Source organism: Terrapene carolina, unplaced genomic scaffold, assembly GCF_002925995.2.
Source record: "Terrapene carolina triunguis isolate 2854851 unplaced genomic scaffold, T_m_triunguis-2.0 Scaffold951, whole genome shotgun sequence".
NCBI lineage: Eukaryota > Metazoa > Chordata > Testudines > Emydidae > Terrapene > Terrapene triunguis.
Window position 1 is genome coordinate 1,749,192 of NW_020665302.1, and position 21,159 is coordinate 1,770,350.

The following is a 21,159-nucleotide window of genomic DNA, read 5'->3' on the forward strand; positions in this document are numbered from 1 at the left end:
TGATACAGACTAGCACAGCTATCACACTATAAACTGAGTTGTGTCTCCAGCATTCTTAACAGCCCCATGAAGTTCTTCTAAAATTGACTTTGACAGTGACTGGTTTATAAGGCTTTCTGCATGGTGATGCAGTCCAGAGGCATGGTGTTTTGCAGCCTTTTCATATAGGTTGTCAGTATTGGCTTGGCTGATCAGTCTGGCATACCAAGCTCCTCCACTTTTACTATATAAATCCATGATATGCCCACATCTTGAATACTGTGTGCAGTTCTGGTCACCCCATCTCAAAAAGATATCTTGGAATTGGAAAAGGTACCGAGAAGGGCAACAAAAATGATTAGGTGTATGGAACAGCTTCCATATGAGAAGAGATTAAAAAGACTGGGACTTTTCAGCTTGGAAAAGAGATGACTAAGAGGGGATATGATAGAGGCTTATAAAATCTTGACTGGTGTGGAGAAAATAAATAAGGAAGTGTTATTTACCCGTTCACTTAACACAAGAACCAGGGGTCACCCAATGAAATTAATAGGCTGCAAGTTTAAAACAAACAAAAGGAAGTATTTCTTCACACAACGCAGTTACCTGTGGAACTTTTTGCCAGGGATGTTGTGAAGGCCAAAATTATAACAGGGTTCATGGGAGGTTAGGTCCATCAATGACTATTAGCTAGGATGGGCAGGGATGCAACACCATGCTCTGAGTGTCCCTAGCCTCTGTTCGCCAGAAGCTGGGAGTGGACGACAGGGGATGGATCACTCGATGATTCCCTGTTCTGTTCATTCCCTCTGAAGCACCTGGAATAGTCACTGTCGGAAGACAGGATACTGGGAGAGATGGACCACTGGTCTGACCCAATATGGCTGTTCTTACATACAAAATAATTATAATAAGAAAGTTTAGTACAGAAACTCTCCAAGATAATGACCTCTTGAGATAGTGATGATGTGAGATAATGACCTTGGCAAATAATGCATTTTAAAAATCTTGGCCTACTATGAAACGTATATTTATATATGTTTCCCAGTCACAAATCTAGCATTCTGGAGCAGTCACTAAAACATAGTCCAATGCTCTGGCCGCTGTTGTTTGTCGTGCCACTGTTCACTCTACAGCTCTGTCCCCAATGTCCCTGCACCGTCACCTTCTTCTGTCACCTGCCACTGTGACCTCTGCAAGTCGGTCGCTCGAGGTTCCACCCAGCTGTCAGTGATTTCAGCTCTGTGGGGGAACCTCGCTGCTAGTGCAGGCTGGGCCGTCTCTTTCACAGAAACACTGTCCCACAGCAGGTCTAAGCACTTAGACCTGATTATCAGTGATTTCAGCTCTAGTGATCACTTAACAAACCAAAAGACTCTCTATGAAGCCTAATCAGCTCTCTCTCTAAACAGGAGAGAGGGACAGGTCAAATAGTGCCTGTGACTCTTAGGCAGAGCCCACACCACCAAGCAAAACACCTGTGCCTGACCCGCTCTCTCTTCACTAGGATATGGCATCCAAACCTCCTGCTTAGGGAGTGCAGTTCAGCCGAGGATGTCCAGTGCTTCATTTGTAATGAAAGAGTTGCTGGGGCTCAAGCAAGTTTGTTACTTTCATAACTGATGTGACAAGCCCAGAGGCCCCAGGGCTCTGAACTGCCGAGCCTAGAGGTGCCGGGTCTCTGCCCTGGCAAGCCCTAGCACAAATTAAGCACTGGGGGAATAAGGAGAACAACATTTCACGACCCCCACATTTCATACTTAAGTGATTTGTGACCCAACACCAGCCAAAATTGTTCACTTGTGCAGCACAGCTCTGTCTGCTGGATACCTAGGCAGAGTAGGTGTGTTCATGTAAATACAGTCTGGTCCTGAAGCCTTTCCACCCACCATTGGCTCAGCACTAGCTGTCAGGGAAGAGCTCATTCAGACCTTGCTTATAAATAATAATTTGAAATGATTAGGTAGGCTAATATACCAGAAACAAATGTGCCGACATTGTCATAAATAACAGCTGTATGAGGAAGCTAGTCTTTGTTCATACTTTTCAAACCCATTATGCTTTCTCAGGTACAAGTACTTTCTCATCAGGGCCGGCTCCAGGGTTGTTGCCGCCCAAAGGGGCAAAAAAAAAAAAAAAAAGCAGCGACCGCGATCGCGATCTGTGGCGGCAATTCGGTGGGAGGTCCTTCGCTCCAAGCAGGAGTGAGGGACCGTCCGCCGAATTGCCGCCGAATAGCTGGACCTACCGCCCCTCTCCAGAGTGGCTGCCCCAAGCACCTGCTTGGCAAGCTGGTGCCTGGAGCCGGCCCTGTTTCTCATATACAGTATATCAGGGGTTCTCAAACTGGGGATCGGGGGGTTATTACATGGGGGGTTGCAAGCTGGCAGCCTCCACCAAACCCCACTTTGCCACCAGCATTTATAATGGTGTTAAATAGATTAAAAAGTGTTTTTCACTTATAAGGGGGTGGGGTCGCACTCAGAGGCTTGCTATGTGAAAGGGGTCACCAGTACAACATTTGAGAACCACCGCTGGTATATACTTTTAAAGTGTATATTAATGTTTCAATTTCAATTCAAATTTCCAACCAAAGGCTAAATTGGCAACACTGCATGTAACTGAGGAGGGGGTGTTGGGTAATTGGGGGTGGTCTAGGGAAATCCCTGCTCACACCCCCCCCCCCCCCCGAGAAGGGGCGGGGCAGGGGTGTTGGCACCCTAGGGTGGGGTCAGGGATGATGTAAATATACTGGGGCCCGCCCCCCCCCCCGGGAGGAGAGGGGCTAGGCCTGCCCCGCCCCCAGGTCTGTGAGTTCGGCTCTGGACCCGGCTCAGCCGCCGGGCTCTGGCGGGGGAACGTTCAGCCCCCAGCGCGGCCTGGGCCCGGCGGTGCGGGGAGCGGGCTGCAGGCTGGCGGCGGGCGGGGCTGGCGCTGACGCTGCCCGGGCTCGGCGGCGCGATGGCGGCGGCGCGAGGTGAGCCCGGCCGGGGCCGGAACGAGCCGCCCGGGCGCTGCTGAGCGGGGCTGGCTAGGGACGGCCCGGGCTCGGGGACAGGCGGGAGGGTCGCGGCGGCTGGGCCGGGTCCCCGGGGCTGCGGTGGCGGGAACGGGGGGCCTGGCCCGGGTCAGGGTCCCGCTCCGCCGGGGGAGCCCGGCTGCTCGCAGCCCGCGCCGGTGTCCGGACTCGCCGTCACCAAGGCGCTAAGTTCCTCGCGTGAATTATCCCGGTCCCGAGCTAACCTCTGGAGCGAGCCCGGCGCTGAGCGGGGCGGAGAACTCGAGCCCGCCCGCCGCGGGCACAAAGCGGGTCCGCAGCTCTGCTGGCTCCACAGGCCGCTGCTGGGCTGCTGGCGTTGTGTCGGGGGTCCGTGTGTCCCTGGGGCTCCGGCAGCGCCCCAGCCTTGCCATGGGAGTGACACAAGGGGCGCCGCAGAGGGTGCGAGCCCAGGAGCTGCTGGGGTCAGAACCTGGGGCAGGTCTGGGACTGGGTAACTGAAGCCTGTTGGCGTTCAAGAGCAAGCAGGGAGAAGGTTGGTTGCCAGTGGGGAGCACCAGTGGGTTTCAGTTGGGAGGCTGGAAGTCTGGGAGAGCCCTGGGACACGAAGTGGTACGTCTGAGGGCTTGTCTCCACTACGGTGCGGGGTCGATTTAAGATGCGCAACTTCAGCTACGTGAATAGCGGAGCTGAAGTTGACGTACTTCGATCCACCCGCCGCAGTCTCTTCACTGCAGTAAGTTGACCGCTGACGCTCTCCCGTCGACTCCGCTTGCGCTTCTCGTTCTGGTGGAGTACCGGAGTCGACGGGAGAGCGCCCAGCAGTCGATTTATTGCCTCTAGGATCGATCGCTGCCCGCCGATCCAGCAGGTAGTGGAGACAAGCTCTGAGGCTATGTCTTCACTACAGGGGGGGGTCGATTTAAGATACGCAAATTCAGCTACGCGAATAGCGTAGCTGAATTCGACGTATCGCAGCCGACTTACCCCGCTGTGAGGACGGCGGCAAAATCCACCTTCGCTGGTGGAGTAAGAGCGTCGATTGTCGTGTCCTGACGGGACGCGATAAATCGATCCCCGAGAGGTCGATTTCTACCCGCCGATTCAGGTTAGTAGTGTAGACCTAGCCTGAGAAATGCTCCAGTTTACCCAGGTGGAGCAATAGGTGTGAGGAAGGGGGTGGGAGCCAAGGTGACTGGGAAGCAGATTGGCAGTGAGGATGGAATGAGCAGCTATGATTGGTAGGGAAGGTGGGGGAGCAAAATGGAAAGATACAAAGAGTGGAGGATGGAGGAGTGAATTGGGGGGGATACATGGGGGGGGAAGGGAATTGGGTCTCTAACAGGGGCCTGAAGCAGAGGGATTGGATTTAGGAGTCACATGGAGGGGAGAATTGGAAGATGCTGTGGGCTGGGAAGCAGGCTGGAGCCTGGGGGTCTGAGATGCAGGAAATGCTGTTCCTTTAAGGAGTGTAAGGAAGAGTGCCTGGGGCACTCTACCAGCAACTCCTGGGGTGTGAGGGACAAATTGCCATTGACAGTACAGATCTGAGCGAATGAATAATTGGTTTGCAGAACTGCCAAATGAGCCTCTCAGGGAGAAGCAAGAATTTTGTTTGAAGTTCCTGTTCTGTTGCCGAGATCAAAACTAACTAAGCAAGTCTGTAGTTAAGCCAATATTGTTTTCAGTTGGCAGTGTCCCTGTGTGAAACCTGCCCCAGATGACCCACTGGCTTCCAAACTACAGCTGCAAAACATACACTGCCTGATTCAAAGGGGAATGGCCAGAGACACCTCTGCCCAAGTAGAGCTTTGACAATGAAGTTCTTGGACTGTTTTGCTTGTGGACAGAGGATAAAGTGATGGATTCTAGTGTAACCTGTGTCTCTCCTGAACTGTGTAACCTGTTTCAAACCAGCTGTATTTAAAACATTGCTTAATTGCAGTGTTACTGTCTAACTCTCCATGCTGCACCTGGGAGGAACTTTTCCTGGGGATTTCCTAGTCTGATCTGAGTGACAATGAAGAGCTCTGATTTGTATCTTGCAGATGCTGTTAGTAACTAAGTATTCGAGCTAGTCAAAACTCATGTTCTGTGAAAAAAAAGTTAAAACAAAGTTTGCGTGTGCAATGCAAAAATGTGTTTTTCAGTGAAAAAAATTATTTTCATTTTGGTGGGGGAAATCCTTCACTTTCTTTTTAAACTCCCCTCCCCCACAGTTTTTTTTTTATTTAAAAAGTACGGAAAAGGGGTAAGAAATTTAAACATAACAGAAAATGAGGGGAAAACACTTTTTTCTCATTTGGGGGGGAAAAGGTTTTGTAGCATTTACATCTAGAAAGGACCATCAGATCTTTTAGTCTGACCTCCTGCATATCACAAGCCATTACATCTCACTAACTGTATTAAGCCCAAAGACTTTAGTCAGACCAAAATATTTTGGCTCTGAGAAAAAGAGAACAGGTGAGGCCAAGGTCCCTGTGATGTCAGGGAATGATTAGATGAGATGTGCACAGGAAATCACAGCAGGTGATCCATGCCCCATGCTACAGAGGAAGGCAGAAAAGACCCTAGGGGTTCTCACCATTCTGAGCTGGAGGAAAATTCCTTCTCAACCCCAAATCTGGTGAGCAGTGTGACCCTGAATATGTGAGCAAGAGACACAATCCAGGTTTGCTTTTTCAAAGGAAAAAGGTTACTTTTGAATGTAAAAAATTTTTTCCCCTCACACTTCTCTAATGAGAAGAATGGGGGAGGAGGGTGATGGGAGGAAAAAATAGAGAGGGCATTTCCCCACCATTTTTAAATAAATAATTTCAGACATACCAAAAAATAACCTCTCCCTCAACTTATTTGTTTCGAAAGTGTTTCTGAAAACTAAAACTTCACCTCCAAAGACATGTTTGATTGGGTGGGAGAAAGAGTGCAGTTTCTTTGACAACCCCATTTTTTACCAAAAAGATTTTAATGAAAGACCTGGTCAAAGTTTATCAAGTACGTACCAAGTAAGTAGCTGACAATGCTTGCTGTTGGAAGGATTTATTATGATTAACTTATGTTGCACATTTACTACTTTGGGGAATGACTCATTTGTGAACTGCTCCTGATGTTTGCTGCATCTTTTGGGCAATTGATTTTCATTCATGGGGTTGTTCTCATCAATGGATCACTCTTCATTATTTGCATGGTGGCTGGTCGCCTAAGTTACATGTCTTTGCTTTTGATCCTTGAGTGGATCACAAACATTTTAAACAGGAAGAGAACTGGGAATAACCCTGGGTCACTACAAAAAATAATTTTCCCTATGTTGATAGTCACACCTTCTTGTCAACTGCTGGGAATGAGCCACATCCACTTTGATTGAATTGGCCTCGTTAGCACTGCCTCCCCCACACTTGGTATGGCAACTCCCATCTTTTCATGTACCTGCTTACTGTATTTTCCACTCCATGGATCTGATGAAGTGGGTTATATCCCATGAAAGCTTATGCTCAAATAAATTTGTTAGTCTCTAAGGTGCCACAAGGACTCCTTGTTGTTTCCACTTTATAAGGATAGATTTTCAAATGAAGATCATTAGTGCTTAAAAATGTATGGTGATTTTGGGATTTGGCGAACTTGATGAATCCCCAGAAAATGCCTGAATCCTTGAGAATAAATAACAAGAGGCCGTAAATCAAAATGGATGGAAATTGGTCCTTGTATTTGTAAAAATATTTATAAATATTTTCTTTTAAACTTCAAGCCTTTCTACTAGCTGATCAGTTGGGGGCTGATCAGCACCTCAGACTGTTCATCTCTCATAGTACTAACAAGAACTAAGACTGTTGTAGGCCTCAGATACCGGCTGCACTTCCTCCTTAGCTACGGGAAGAACATGGAAGTCAGTATGTAATAACAAGCTTTCTGTGCATTCCCAAGCTGGAGTCGCATCCTCCCTCATTTCACACCTCTCCGTGCCAAGGACTGCCTGTGTCTCTCCCCCAGGAGTCTGGATCCAGAGCGTGTTTCATTTGTCATTTCAGGCTATGGTTGACATCGCTGTCTAGCTCTCCTGAGGAGGAGTGGGAGGAGCTAGCAGGATGGCAGAAGGAGCTGTAGAAGGACGAGATGAGGGACAACTACAAGACTTTGATCTCACTGGGTAAAAATTATTACAGTAACTCCTCAAGTCGTCCCGGTGAACGTTGTTTCGTTGTTACATTGCTGATCAATTAGAGAACATGCTCATTTAAAGTTGCGCAGTGCTCCCTTATAATGTTGTTTGGCAGCCGCCTGCTTTGTCCACTGCTTGCACAAAGAGCAGCCCATTGGAGCCAGCTGGTGGGGGCTTAGATCCAGGGTGGACTGGCAGCCCCCTTATCAGCTCCCCTAAATTCCCTGTGCGGCAGCCACCCAGCAGGCTATCAACTGCCGGGCAGTTCAGCTGTCCCTCCCCCCACTGCCGTGTGCTGCTCCCGGGAGCCTCCTGCTTGCTGTGCAGAGGTGGGAGGAAGAGAGGTTCTAATGTCAGGGTGTCCCCTTCTTGCTCCTGCCCCCCCCCCGCTTCTGTACCTTATCTCCACAGAGCGGGGGGGGGGGGGGCAGGGAGGGAGGGACACAACAGGGCTTAGAACAGAAGGAGCTTGCTGGCAGCAGCTGCTGTCTCAACTTGCTAATCTGCTTAAAAAGGCAATGTACTTAGAGTGGGGTCAGTGTACTTAAAGGGGCAATGCGCCTCTCTCTCACACAGTGTGTATCTGTCTCTCTCTGCCATGCTGTCTCCCCTCCCTCCATTCCTGCTGCCTTGTAGAGTGTGAGGCTACATTAACAACAATGTGTTAACCCTTGAGGGCTCAGCTGAGTGCTAGTTCATCATTTAGTAGCAAGGCATTCCCTGGGAAATATCCCACCCTCTGACTCCACCACCTCAACCAAGCTTCACAATCATCATTGCTGTGTACAGTATTAAATTTTTTGTTTAAAACTTCTACTGTGTGTGTGTGTGTGTGTGTGTGTGTGTGTATATGTATACACACGTATATACACAATGTCTTTTGTCTGGCGAAAAAAATTTCTCTGGAACCTAACCCCTCCTCCCATTTACCTTAATTCTTATGGGAAAATTGGATTTGCTTAACATTGTTTTGCTTAAAGTAGCATTTTTCAGGAACAGAACTACAACGTTAAGCATGGAGTTACTGTGTTCACTAGTTTGTAGAAGTGGCATGAGCTGTAAGGGGCCTGAGTGATCTTCAGATCAGGGTTTTTCTCACGTTTGCACTTGCATTCCTTTGTGGGGGGAAAAAAATCTGCTCCAGTCAATGGAGACTCAAAATACAGAAGGTAGCACTAATCCCTCTCTTTACAATATTTTCTGGTTTAGGACAATGGCTGTACTTCTCCATCTCTGTCTAGCCCACAAGCAGAAATGAGTTGCTGGGTCATTGCGCATGATGCATCGGTGCAAATAAGGGATGTTCCACGTGGAAAGAGAGTCAATATTCTAATAGAAGCAATTTCAATTTTCTGCAATTCAGCATCCACACAATCAGCCAGGAAATTGCCTGTCTCTCATCTAACTCGTTTATGGCCAAAAAGTTCTGTAAAATTATGTGGTGTTTGTCTTTTATGAGACTCCTGCAGAAATACATTGAATCTCAATCCCAGTTCCTTGTAACCTCTTAGGACAGAGATCAAGGTGTCATTGTGGACACATCAATGAAGATGTTTGCTCAGTGTGCAGTGGTTACTGAGTAAGAAATTAAGATATTAGGCTGTACTGTGACAGACAGAAAACATTACAAAGTTATCTATGGTGCATCTTCACCTTAAATAATGCTGTATTCATTTTTGGGGCCTTTCTCTCCTAGACTATAGCCTGTGTTATGCAGGAGGCCAGATTAGATGATCACAGTGGTATCTTCTGGCCTTAAAATCTGGGAATCATATGACGGAAGAGACCCATTAAAGAGACTGATACTGGTATTTTAGTACAGCATTTGATATAGTATCTCGCAAAACCTTACTCCCAAAATTTGGGTGGGTTAGGAGAACAATTTCTTGGATATAGAACAGTCCAAAGATCAAACTAGAATTAACAACAAATAGCCATGTTCTGGGTTGGGAGAAGGTTACAGCAGCATTTGTCCAGCAGTTAAAATGGTCATCATTGCGCTGGATGGGGAGGTAAGCAGCATGCCAATGGATTTAGGAGGTGATGCTAAACTGGGAAGAACTGCAAACGCCAATGAGGACAGGAAAACAATAGGGAAAGTTGCAAAATAACAAAACTGCAAACAATATGGCAGCTAATATATTTGGGGACAGGTTGAAATGCTCCATTGGAAGGACAATCGTGGGAAGCAGTAATGCTGAATGAGACTTTTTACAAAATACCAAAAACTCTGTGCTTGCCAAGTAACAGAAAACATCGCGTGATTCTTTTTTTTTTTTTTTTTTTTCCCCCCCACTAACAGGCGTGCTGTCACCAAACCAGACGTTGCATCCCTGACTGAACATGGGGAAGAGCCATGTGTCCGGGCTCACCAGGATTCGAGGGAAAGAGACCTTTCTAAAGGGGTCTCCTTTGGTAAGTAATAACTAATGAACTCTTCAGAAACGTTGAGTGAGGTAATGAGCTGAGAAAGAAGCCCACATTTCATGAGCTTCTATTGAAACAGCTTTTGTCCCCTCCAGTCAGCTTAGTAGCCAGCTGTTATTACATCTTTTTGGCAGGCGTCTGTCATGGATTCCTACCTATCTTGACTGGCTTTGGACTGTAGCCTCCCCCTTCGGACTTCTGAGTGGTCAGGTGGGATGGCAGGACATAGTGGATATCATTGTCTTGCCTCTCTGTAGAGCTTTGAGACATTAGCTAAGCCAGGAGGTGGAGAGGGAGCTTCTGAATCAGAAATGTAGAGCTGGAAGGGACCTTCAGAGGCTCATTTAGTTCATCTGCCTGCACTGAGACAGGACCCAGTCCTAGGAAACCTAAACCAACCCTGACAAGTGTTTGACCTGTTCTGAAAAACCTGCAATGAGACCGATTCCACAACCTCCTTAGTTCATAGAATCATAGAAGATTAGGGTTGGAAGAGACCTCAGGAGGTCATCTAGTCCAACCCTCTGCTCAAAGCAGGACCGACCCCAACTAAATTATCCCAGCCAGGGCTTTGTCAGTTAACCTGTTCCAGTGCTTAACTATCCTTGGAGTTTGACAGTTTTCCATAATATCTAACCTAAATCTCTGTTGCTTCAGATTAAGCTTCTTGTCCTTCCTTCTGTGGACATAGAGAACAATTGATCACCATCGTCTTTCTAACAGCCCTTCACGTACTTAATGACTGTTATGGGGTCCCCCTTCAGTCATCTTTTCTCCAGACTAAATGTGCCCAGTTGTTATAAACCTTTCTGCATAAATGTGGTTTTCTAAGCCTATTATCATTTTTGTTGCTCTTCTCTGGACGGTCTCCAATTTGTCCACATCTTTCTTCAAGTGTGGCACCCAAAACTGGACACAGTACTCTATCTGAGGCCACAGTGCTGAGTACAGTGGAACAGTTACCTCCTGTACATACAACACTCCTGAAGGGAGATAGAAAAGCTGAAAATATTCCTTCCAATAGAGCCTGTAGTCAGAATGCCAACATTATATGCTTTACATTCACAAGTCCAATGTCTTTTGTGTGTTGAAGTAACATCTGGATTCTCCATTTATTCCAGCAGATGATGGAATCAAGTGGAAGACTGAAGAGAATCATCAGCAGGGAAATTCTGAGGGTTTGGCAGAGCACAGGAATTTATCACAGAGAGAGAAAGCAAATAGCTCTGAGGGAAATACGTGTGAGGGTGAACGTGGGCCAGCCGGCCAACACAGGAACATAGGGGATGAGAGCGTGGAGAAATCCACTCCAAATGAAAGACCTTTCAGCAAATGCCAAAACATTCCTATTCGCACAGGAGAGAGACCCCATAAATGTACTGAGTGTGACAAAAGCTTCACTCGCCGCTCACATCTTCTTCAGCACCAGAGAATCCACACGGGGGAGAGACCCTATAAATGTACCGAGTGTGAGAAAAGCTTCCGACAGAGATCAGAGCTGATTGATCATCAGCGAACGCATACTCAAGAGAAACCCTACAAATGTGACAAGTGTGGGAAAAGGTTCATTCGGAGCACACGGCTTATTCAGCATCAAAATGTTCACAATGGAGTGAAACCCCACAAGTGCCCCCAGTGTGAGAAAAGTTTTAGCTGGATCTCATCAGTTATTAAACACCAGAGAGTCCATACAGGTGAGAAACCTTATAAATGCCCCGACTGTGAGAAAAGCTTCAGCTGGAGCTCGACTCTTATAAAGCATCGGAGACTCCACACAGGAGAGAGACCCTATAAATGCCCTACCTGTGCAAAGTGTTTTGTACAGAGTGCAAATCTTATTAAACATCAGAGAGTCCACACAGAACAGAAACCCTATACATGCGGGGAATGTGAGGAAACCTTTTTGATCAGGTCTCATTTCATTCTGCATCAGAGAATGCACGCAGGAGAGGAACTCTACAAGTGCGATGGCTGTGAGGAGTGGTTTGGTCTTGTCTCGGACCTTCATAAACATCAGAAGAGCCACAGAGGAAAGAAGCCCTATAAATGCTCCGAATGCGACAAAAGCTTCAACAAGAGTTCAAATCTTATTAAGCATCAGAGAATCCACACGGGGGAGAGACCCTATAAGTGTCCCGACTGTGACAAAAGCTTCATTCAGAGCTCGCACCTGATGCTCCATCAGAGAGCGCACAGGGGAGAGAAACCCTACAAATGCCTGGACTGTGAGAAAAGTTTCCACCAGAGCTCCCATCTCATTCAGCACCAGAGAGTCCACACGCAAGAAAAACCCTTTAAATGTCCTGAGTGCGAGAAAAGTTTCAGCCGAAGCTCAGTGCTAAATAAACACAAATTAATCCACGTGGGAGACCAGAGCTATAAATGCAGCCAGTGTGAGGAAACCTTCACTAGCAACTCCCGCCTTCTTCAGCACAAGAGAACCCACCATGTGGAAAGACCTTACACATGCCCTAGCTGTGAGAAGAGTTTCAGTCGCAGTTCGCAGCTTATGCTCCATCAGAAAACCCACGCAGCAGAGAAACCTTACAAGTGTGCTGACTGTGACAAAGGCTTCGTTTACAGCTCACATCTAATTCAGCATCAGAGAACTCACACTAGAGAACGACCTTATAAATGTCCAGTGTGTGAGAAAAGCTTCATTCAGAGCTCACATCTCCTTCAGCATCAGAAAATCCACACGGGAGAGAGACCTTTTAGATGTAGTGATTGTGAGAAAACCTTCAATCGGAGCTCCAACCTTATTAAACACCAGAGAACTCACACCAGGGAGAACCCGTAAGAGATGCTTCCATATGAACTCCACGCTCTTGACAATAAGAGTATTCACACAGAAGGAAAATCCTATAAATATTCCATGGGTGAGAGAACCTTCAGTCAGAAGTGCCATGTTGTTGTTCAACTTCACTGTATCAAACTGAATTAAGGTCTCTAGGAAACTTGCCTTGACCTTCTTATACTGGCAAGAGTTTTGCTGGTATAAATTATACCAGTTTCCCCAACAATATACCATCCTGGCAAATGGACTCATTTGCTGATATAACTATGCTTACACTACAGAGTTTGCCAGCAGTTATGTCTATTAAGGGTGTGATGAGGTGTGATGTGTGAGTGAACAATGTGCCCCTAGTGTAGGCACAGTTACGTTGCCAAAATTTGCACTTTTACCAGTAGAATTTATTTTGTTTGTGCGGGGATGAGGACGGACACTGTAATAAACTATACCAGCAAAATGCTATTTTGCCAGCATCACCTGAGTCCATGTTAGCAGCAGTATGCGGGTATTGTATATTGGTATAATACATTGGTATAGCTATATTGGCAAAGCCTTACAAGTGTAGGACTCCAACACAGTAAGTAACAAAGCGTTGATTGCCTGAAGTGAATAGTTAAGCTCCCCTAAAAATGAGCAAGAGACTGCAACTTGATACCTGTCCATGTGCAGAGAAAGAATAGACTCCCTCTCCCCCCTCCCCCCTCGTGCTCCTTCCTCCCCCCCTCCCCCCCGGTCACAAGAATTGATCAGAGCTGATTTAGCTTCTGCTTTTCAGGTCTTGTATTCAATCATCTGTCATCGGGACTGTTCCGCCTGGAAGAGGGAGTAACTTACACGGTCATTAACTATTCAGATGGTGTAAAACTGGTGCGAGCTGCAAATGCCATTGAGGAAAGAGAAATAAGTCAAAGGGGTCTGGGGGATTAGGCACCCCATATGGGTAGAAATCAACAGGGTAGGTAGAAAAATGAAAACTGCTGCATGTGGGCAAAAGTGATGTGAAATACAAATAGTCACTGGCAAAGAAAGCTAGCGTGAGTGGCGCTGACGATAAAAGGCAACAGTATAGAGATGTTTGCTTTCGGGTGTGTCATTGTACAGTCATCTTGCCTGAGTCTAGCTCAGAATATCACTAATGAATTAGAGGTTGTGACTGAGAGTCCAGCACTGTTGAGTTCTGTTCCCAGCTTTGTGCCTTTGTAGAAGAGAAAAACAAATGTAATTTTGGGTTGTAATTGCAGAGGCATGAGATCCCAGAACAGCTGTGGAACAGTCTCCAATGAGAAGTGATGAGATTCATGTTGCTTGGGCCTTTTAACACTAGACTGGGCACATCCCTGGAAAATATTCTGTGTTGGTTGTCTGATTTGGGGAGAGGGGGTAATTTCTGATCTGACAGTACACCAGCAGGCTGTTGGGTTTTTTGTTCTTAAGGATAAAAAAAAATTAGTACATCTTTGGAATTAAAATGGTATTTTATCAAACTTGCGAATTGTCTGGAGTTGGGGCGGGGAAGGGATGCTCCCAGTATGCAGTGTCCTCAAATGGCTAAGTTGGGTTGCCTGTGAATTTAGTGCCGCTTCATTCTCTAGCAGGGCTGCCTGCCTTTGTATCACCCTCATTATCTTGTCAATGCGCTCTGTCCACAGCTCACCATCCTCATCTCTCCTTGGTGTCATGGTAAAGGAAACCTTCCCTCCACTCTTCAGTCTTCTTCTGCCTTTACAGATGCCAACACATAAATGCCTTCTCATGTGCACGTGCGCTCTCTCTCTCTCTCTCTTCTTCCCCCCCCCCCCGGAAGATTTGCCTGGCGTTCAGCCACGGATAATGCTTCTGTCCATGTGGGCAGTGATGTGTCAGGACCAGGGGAGGGGTAGAAACAGCACAAGTAGCTATTATTATTGGCATGGAGACTAGAACTGAGACAATAAAGTGTTGCTTTTCCTTCGTTTTGGAATTCCATTCACATGGGACCACCAAAGCTTGGAGATGGTAAGATCTTTTTCCACCTTGCTTTCCTCCTCATATAGGGCCTCTGTAGAAATGCCAGGTTGGTGGTGAACTGGGAATTGGGGAAGGTGGGGGGGGGGGCAGCTGGGGGCAGGTTAAGCTCATGTGCACAGCTGCAGGCTGTCCGTACTTGGCGAATATGATGCTGAGGGCAGAGCAAGGTCTTGTTCCACAAAGCCATGGGCAAACCGGGAAGCTATTCTGCACCACTCTGTCAGGCTGGTGCCGGAGTGGAAGGGAACCACAAGCTATAAGGGTAGAGCCAAGTGAGCTGCATTGCCTTGTAATGTGCATGGAAAAATAGTCACGTCTTTGCCTTCAGTTCTCTTTTATGATACCTGCAGAGCAGCACAATGTGCACTGCGAAATCAATGGAGTTTTGCAGGAATGGCTCCAAGCCCAAGGGATCAGATAGCCATGATTGCCTTAATATTGCTACACATTTACCATGTCTCTGTAGCCTCCTTTAGGCAATGTACCTCCTCAGATCTCAAGGCAGCTAAAAGTTGAGGGCATGAATCAAACTGTAAGCCCAGGTACTTTGTCTCTGGTGCCACAATAAGCATGCCTGCTGTGCAGCCGTTGAGACGAGTGGGGGGCCCCTGTCGTGGGTGGGTGGGAAGGAGCAGGAAGCAGCATAAGAAGGGGGGTGAGTAACATGTTTCACTGATGGTTGTAGGATTTGATATTTTAGAGAAATTGCTTTGGAGCATTTCCCTAATGCACAACCACCCACCATGGCGGTGCCCTGAGGGTACCTGGAATAAAGCTGTTTAAAGGTTGTATTTTGATATAGCCCCTAATAGTTATGGGGAAAGGTCCCCTTCCCAGCAGTGTCAGGATGGGTCTCCGGCTGGCAGCATGGGGCAGGGGTCGCAAGCTGGAGGATTCTCTGTGACTTGAAGTCTTTAAATCACGATCTGGAGACTTCAACAGCTGAGTTAAGGGAAAGCGGGTGGGTCAGCTTTTGTGGCCTGCATCATGCGGGAGGTCAGACTAGATGACCATAATGGTCCCTTCTGACCTTTAAGTCTATGAGTCTATGAGAATCTCCTGTCTGCTGCAGTGCCTGCCTCAGGGTTTGGTGAACTGGCGATATCCTGACTGGCTGGGCAATCTCCTCCTGCTCGGGGTCCTGGTGGGCATCAGTGAGGGGTTCCTTGCTGCAGTCCAGAACAGACTGGGGTTCAGTGGGGGACTCCCTTTCAAAGATCCATTCCAGCTACTCTCAGGAGATGCAGGGCTTGCCGAGTCTTGTTATTGTCCCTGGAATTTTTGTAACCTCTGCACTGCTGCACGGCATCCCCCTGACCACGGCTCCCAGGTGGACCACTTCTAAGGCTGGCTCTGGGCTGGTGTGTTGAAGCTAGAATCAGATGCTGTGAGTAGGGGAGGGTAAAGAGGTGCCTGCTGCAGGTAGAACTTGGACTGCCTTGAGGGAGCAAAATGGAGAGATACAAAGAGTAAAGTCTGGGAGGTGATGGAGGAGTGAATTGGCGGGGATGCATGGAGGAGAGGAATTGGGTCTCTAACAGGGGCCCAAAGCAGTGGGATTGGATGTAGGACTTGCCTGGACGGGAGAATTGGGAGATGCGGTGGGGGTGGGAATCAAGCTAGAGCCCGGGAGTTTGAGGAACAGGAATGTCTTGAATGCTGTTCCTTTACAGAGTAAAAGAAGCATGCACAGCCATACAGGAGAACTGAGGCGTGAAACCAGTAACTCCCAGGAAGTGCAGTGGGACAGATTGCTGCTGACAGCACAGGTCTGAGCAATGGAATGAATCCGCTTGTAGAGCTGCAGAATGACCCTTTCACAGTGGCAGATTAGTAGGGTGACCATATTTACCAGCAACAAAGAGTCCTGTGGCACCTTAAAGACTAACAGACGTATTGGAGCATAAGCTTTCGTGGGTGAATACCCACTTCGTCAGACGCATGTAATGGAAATTTCCAGAGGCAGGTATAAATATGCAGGCAAGAATCAGTCTGGAGATAACGAGGTTAGTTCAATCAGGGAGGGTGAGGCCCTCTTCTAGCAGTTGAGGTGTGAACACCACGGGAGGAGAAACGGCTTTTGTAGTTGGCTAGCCATTCACAGTCTTTGTTTAATCCTGAGCTGATGGTGTCAAATTTGCAAATGAACTGAATTCTCATTGAATTCAAAGAGAAACTGCTGAGCTTCAGTTCATTTGCAAATTTGACACCATCAGCTCAGGATTAAACAAAGACACTGAATGGCTAGCCAACTACAGAAGCCGTTTCTCCTCCCGTGGTGGTCACACCTCAACTGCTAGAAGAGGGCCTCACCCTCCCTGATTGAACTAACCTCGTTATCTCCAGACTGATTCTTGTCTGCATATTTATACCTGCCTCTGGAAATTTCCATTACATGCGTCTGATGAAGTAGGTATTCACCCACGAAAGCTTATGCTCCAATACGTCTGTTAGTCTTTAAGGTGCCACAGGACTCTTAGTCTGGATCTGTAAAAAGCAACAAACACGGCTACCCTTCTGATACATATTTACCAGGACACCTGGTAAAATTACTTGTACTCAAGCGAGTTCATTGGCAATCAGTCAGAACTATGCAGTACAAACGTTTGTATTTTTGTACAGCAAGCACTTGATTTCTCCAGGTTTAACCTTAAAAATCTTGATTTGTACGAAGGCTCCACATGGGCAGGTAGCATTTTGCCTGGTATGTCTAACTTCCGCAGGTCCCTTTGAATTATTTCTCTTTCTTCGTAGCGCCTACCAATTTCATACCATCTCCATATTTAATGCCCATGTTAGTCATTTCTTCTTCCAGACTAAACCACTAAACTCAGGACAGATAAGGGAAGATGACCTGAAAAGCATAAGTTAAATAATCACCTCAACTCATCTCTTGTAATCGGGGAGTCTAGTGTTTCTCTGCACCTGGACAGCTATCCAGTTTCAGAGTTTCCCATTTTTAGGGGATCTTGACTCTTCACTTCAGGCAGACAAGGTTTGGTACTTTATTGATTGTGTTGGGGTAAATTTATACTCAGGCCAGGTCTACATGTGGAAGACTTTGGCAGTATAGCTATACCAATATACTATCCTAGCAAAGCGCTGCAAGCGTGGACACAGCTTAGATGAGCAAAATGGCACTTGTGCCAGTTTAGTATATTCCAGCCCCTCCCCTAAGCAAAATAAACTAGACTGGTAAGTGTGCGGTTTTTCCTGTATAATCACACCTGCACTCATGGCTTTTGCCAGCAGGTTGGTCCCAAATCATACCTCATCACCTGCTAACAGACAGCTGTGCTGGCAAAACACAAGCATAGACATTTATACTGCGAAAGACTCCATTTGCTGGTGTAGCTTATTTTCTTTGGGGAACTGGTATAATCCATCATTTTTAACCCTTCAAAGGTAATTTTGTACTATTCATTCACGTTGTAGGTTGCCTTTACTGCTGGCTGTTACCATCTGGTAAGCTTTGCTGGGCCGGAGACGGGAGCAACTAGCTTCTCTATTCCATTGGATTGGCTGGAATATAGTTATGTAATTCTTTAGTGCCTAGTATATTAGCAACAACTTTGCCACGTTCGTGTACTGGACAGTGAGCTTATAAGCATCTGCTTTAATCCATGGCCTGACTTTGGTTCAGACTCTAGTTCAGGCCTTAACTCTTGTACCAGGCCCAGTGCTCCAGGCCCTCCCTCCCTACTACAAGGGGTATAGACCATGTGACCTTTTAGGGCCTTTCCTTCTCTATGTTCTATCAATCTCTCATTTCATTATAATTACTTAAACCTCTAATCAGCAGTTCATACTTTATACTGTTGCATTTGAAGTTTTGTTCAGTGCTGATAAGGATTGTAATTTATTTTGGGGCTATTTTGTACTGACTTTCTGCTATAAGTTTCTGTTTCTAGCAGTAGATTGTGGAAGGAGGTTATAGTAGTTCACTAGAATCAGGAAGCAGAGTGTCTCATTAGAGCACATGGGATTTTGGTTTTTTGTAGGTATTGATGAAATAGCCTTTTTTCTTGTCCATGGAGGCTTTGTTCATCTGTAATTGGTGGTGCTGGAACTGATCGTTTGTCCCTGGAGATCTCAACTAACTACACAGTCCCAGGGAATCTACAACGCTGAGAAATCAGTCTGAGGAAAGCTTCCTTTGGTGTTCGTTCAGCAGGAAAGTTGGAGAACCCACAAGATAGGCGCACCTGGGGTAAGCTGATCAAACAATGCAGGAGAAAGATCCATGTGCAGTCAGCCAGGTCCTCCTCCTCTAGGATCCGTCTGGAGTTACTCTGTGTATGACCCTTGGGTGTGGAGCCCAGCCTTCCCAAATGTATTTTCCCCCCTTCCTGTCTCCCAAGAAGCCAGTCTTACAGCCCCTTCTCTGAACACCTGGGCAGCAGGAAGGGGAAGCTGAGGCGAAGTTAACCATTGTTTACTTGGGAGCAGGTAAGGCCCCTGCACCTTGTCACACCCTGTAACTAGGCTCAGGGCTGAGTTGGACTAGAAATCCCAAATCAGTGGGGGCTGGTTTGGAAACCTCTCTCAGACTATTTTGGGGTTTGCAGAGTTCACAAAGCTAATTTTCCCTAGAAATTGAAGATTCCTTGCCTGTAGAAAAAGCCAGTCTGAGCCTGTAGACCCTGTCCATTCTGTATATTGGGATTGGTTTCTTACTGGGCATTCTCTGTAACCCCCTCTTTTTAGTCTTCCTCTATGAGAGGAGCATTGAGCCCTATAACATTGTTGGCCCCTTTTAACCCCAGCAGCTAGTCAAAGCTGGGGGCCTTGGGGATGTTCCAGCTGGGAATAGAAACTGATGGTATCAAAGAAAATACCAGATTCCATTTTGTTTGTTTACAAGGAATGTGTACAAAGTCCTGCTTCTCCAAAGGCAGGAGGAACCAAAAGAGGGGGTGGCTTCTTTGCTTATAGCCCGAAGCCTCTTTAGTCAACACCAGACCCAAAAGCTCGCTCTCTGTAGCTTCTTCCTGGGTCACCTCATGCTTACAGGCTTCTGCTTGGACTTCTCTCGTTATGTCCTTATATTTCAGAATATTCCTTTTCCTTTCTTGTGCTATGCTAGATTGAGAGAAAAATGGCAAACATTTCCCTTACTTACCCCTTAGCATGCCTGCTCTGTGATGTACGCCCTGTCACCCATCACTTCTGAACTTTGTCCTCTTAGTCTATAAGGGCCTGTTTTCATTGCAAAGTTAGCCCAGGTATTTACTCAGATGTTGCCCCAACTCCCCACTCGTCCACACAAAACTCTCTCACCCTGGGTTTAGAGTGCCACCAAACTCAGTTATCTGGCACTGCTGGGTTGTGGGCTAGAGCCAGGATGCTGCTTTACGCTCAGTGTGGAGCTCCTCTACTTTGCAGCGTGGACACAGACTAACCCATTCGCATGCTGATGGCTAAGGCTATGGCTATGATTTTGGCATGGAAATTTTTAGTAGATTTCACAGCAGAGGTGCAGGAAAAACATCCAACGTCACAGAGAGATCACCAAACAATGTAGTTTTTGATGCATCAATGTACACAAGAGCTTTTAAGTAGTAAAAGTGTCTGATATTAACACACTGATCAATGATAATTTACTCCTGGAGGAATTCTGCAACAAAAAATTAAAAATGCTACACATAATATTTTAAAATTCTGCATATTTTAATTGTCAAAATACCACACTATAATCACAACAGTTTCAATTATTTTTTGATCATTTATTTCAAACTACCTGTCAGCAAGTATGTCTCTAACAAAAAAGATTCAGGAACTGTATTTTAACAAATAGCTTCTTTACTAGGCATATTAGTACAGAACTGAGTAATAATTCCTTTAAACCCTGGCTGACCGCTGTTAGGAAAATGTGAAGTAAATAGGGTAAAAACTGAACAATAATAATCTTGCTTCTGGCCTTGCTTTTAATTTAAACAAGCTTGATAAGCAAGCAGGAGAACATGTGTGCAGTCTTGTGCTTTCACTCACACACACCGCCCGGGGAGCTGCTAGCCTTGCCTTTCAGTAACGAGAAGATAAGGGGACCTAATCAAGCAAGGGGTTGCTATGGTAATGAAGCAGCTGGAGTGGAGGGGAAGGTGTAAGGAAGAGACATGGAGTCAGCAAGAAAGTGACGATGGCCAAAAGTAACACCGCTCCTTACCCCTCCCATCAGGTACAAAAGAGGTGGTCTTCCCAACCCAAGACCCCCCAGAAGGGAACATGACCATATATTGGAAGGGGTGGCACCAGGGAAGGGGCACTACATTCAGTCTCTGCCCCAGTCTGTCCTCCCCCACTAGCCCTTATGAGCCCGTCTGACCCTCTTTCTCCCCCCCACATACAGACGCCTTATGCTGTCTGTTTCCCCATAGCCCCTGTTTCCTGATCTGGTCTGGCAGGTGCTATGAAGAAGGCAGGCTCTTTCTCTTCCCTAGCTGGCCAGGAGCTGCTGCTGTGTTCTATGGCCAGAGCACCCTCTGGTGGGCAAAAGGTGGAACTGCACTAACATTTTGGCAGAAGCTTTTTTTCTGCGCAAAAAAATAAAAATATGCATGGCTCACTAATTATACGCATGCACAGTATCACAGAATTCCCCCAGGAGTAAATAATATAAAGACTACTGCCAAGTTTAACTGTTACTTTAGAGTACATCATGGTGGTTGTACTTAGTTTTCCACAACTGTGAAATAGAGTGTTGTACATTGTGAGATTGGCAGCCTTGATTCCACATTTGCCATCTTGCAAGACAAGAAGAGAACAAAGGTAAAGGGCTCTACACCTTTCATCACCATA

At 46.7% G+C, this 21,159-nt stretch overlaps 1 protein-coding gene across 4 annotated transcripts; it reads left to right on the forward strand.

Moving 5' to 3' along the window:
* Positions 1-2,902: 2,902 nt before the first annotated feature.
* On the forward strand, positions 2,903-19,176 carry LOC112125602 (zinc finger protein 883-like). 4 transcript variants are annotated; one of them, XR_003370256.2, is made up of 5 exons: positions 2,903-2,956; positions 7,003-7,121; positions 9,436-9,548; positions 10,682-12,439; positions 18,363-19,176. XR_003370256.2 is itself a non-coding variant. In XM_024223996.2 (4 exons), the coding sequence occupies exons 2-4, from the start codon at positions 7,060-7,062 to the stop codon at positions 12,358-12,360; spliced, it is 1,854 nt and encodes a 617-aa protein (XP_024079764.1). In that variant the 5' UTR covers positions 2,903-2,956; positions 7,003-7,059; the 3' UTR covers positions 12,361-12,459. The 4 variants fall into 4 exon arrangements, 3 of the variants coding, with proteins under 3 accessions (XP_024079764.1, XP_024079766.1, XP_024079765.1); XM_024223996.2 differs by lacking the exon at positions 18,363-19,176 and having other exon boundaries at positions 10,682-12,459; XM_024223998.2 differs by lacking the exon at positions 18,363-19,176 and having other exon boundaries at positions 10,685-12,459.
* Positions 19,177-21,159: the final 1,983 nt, after the last annotated feature.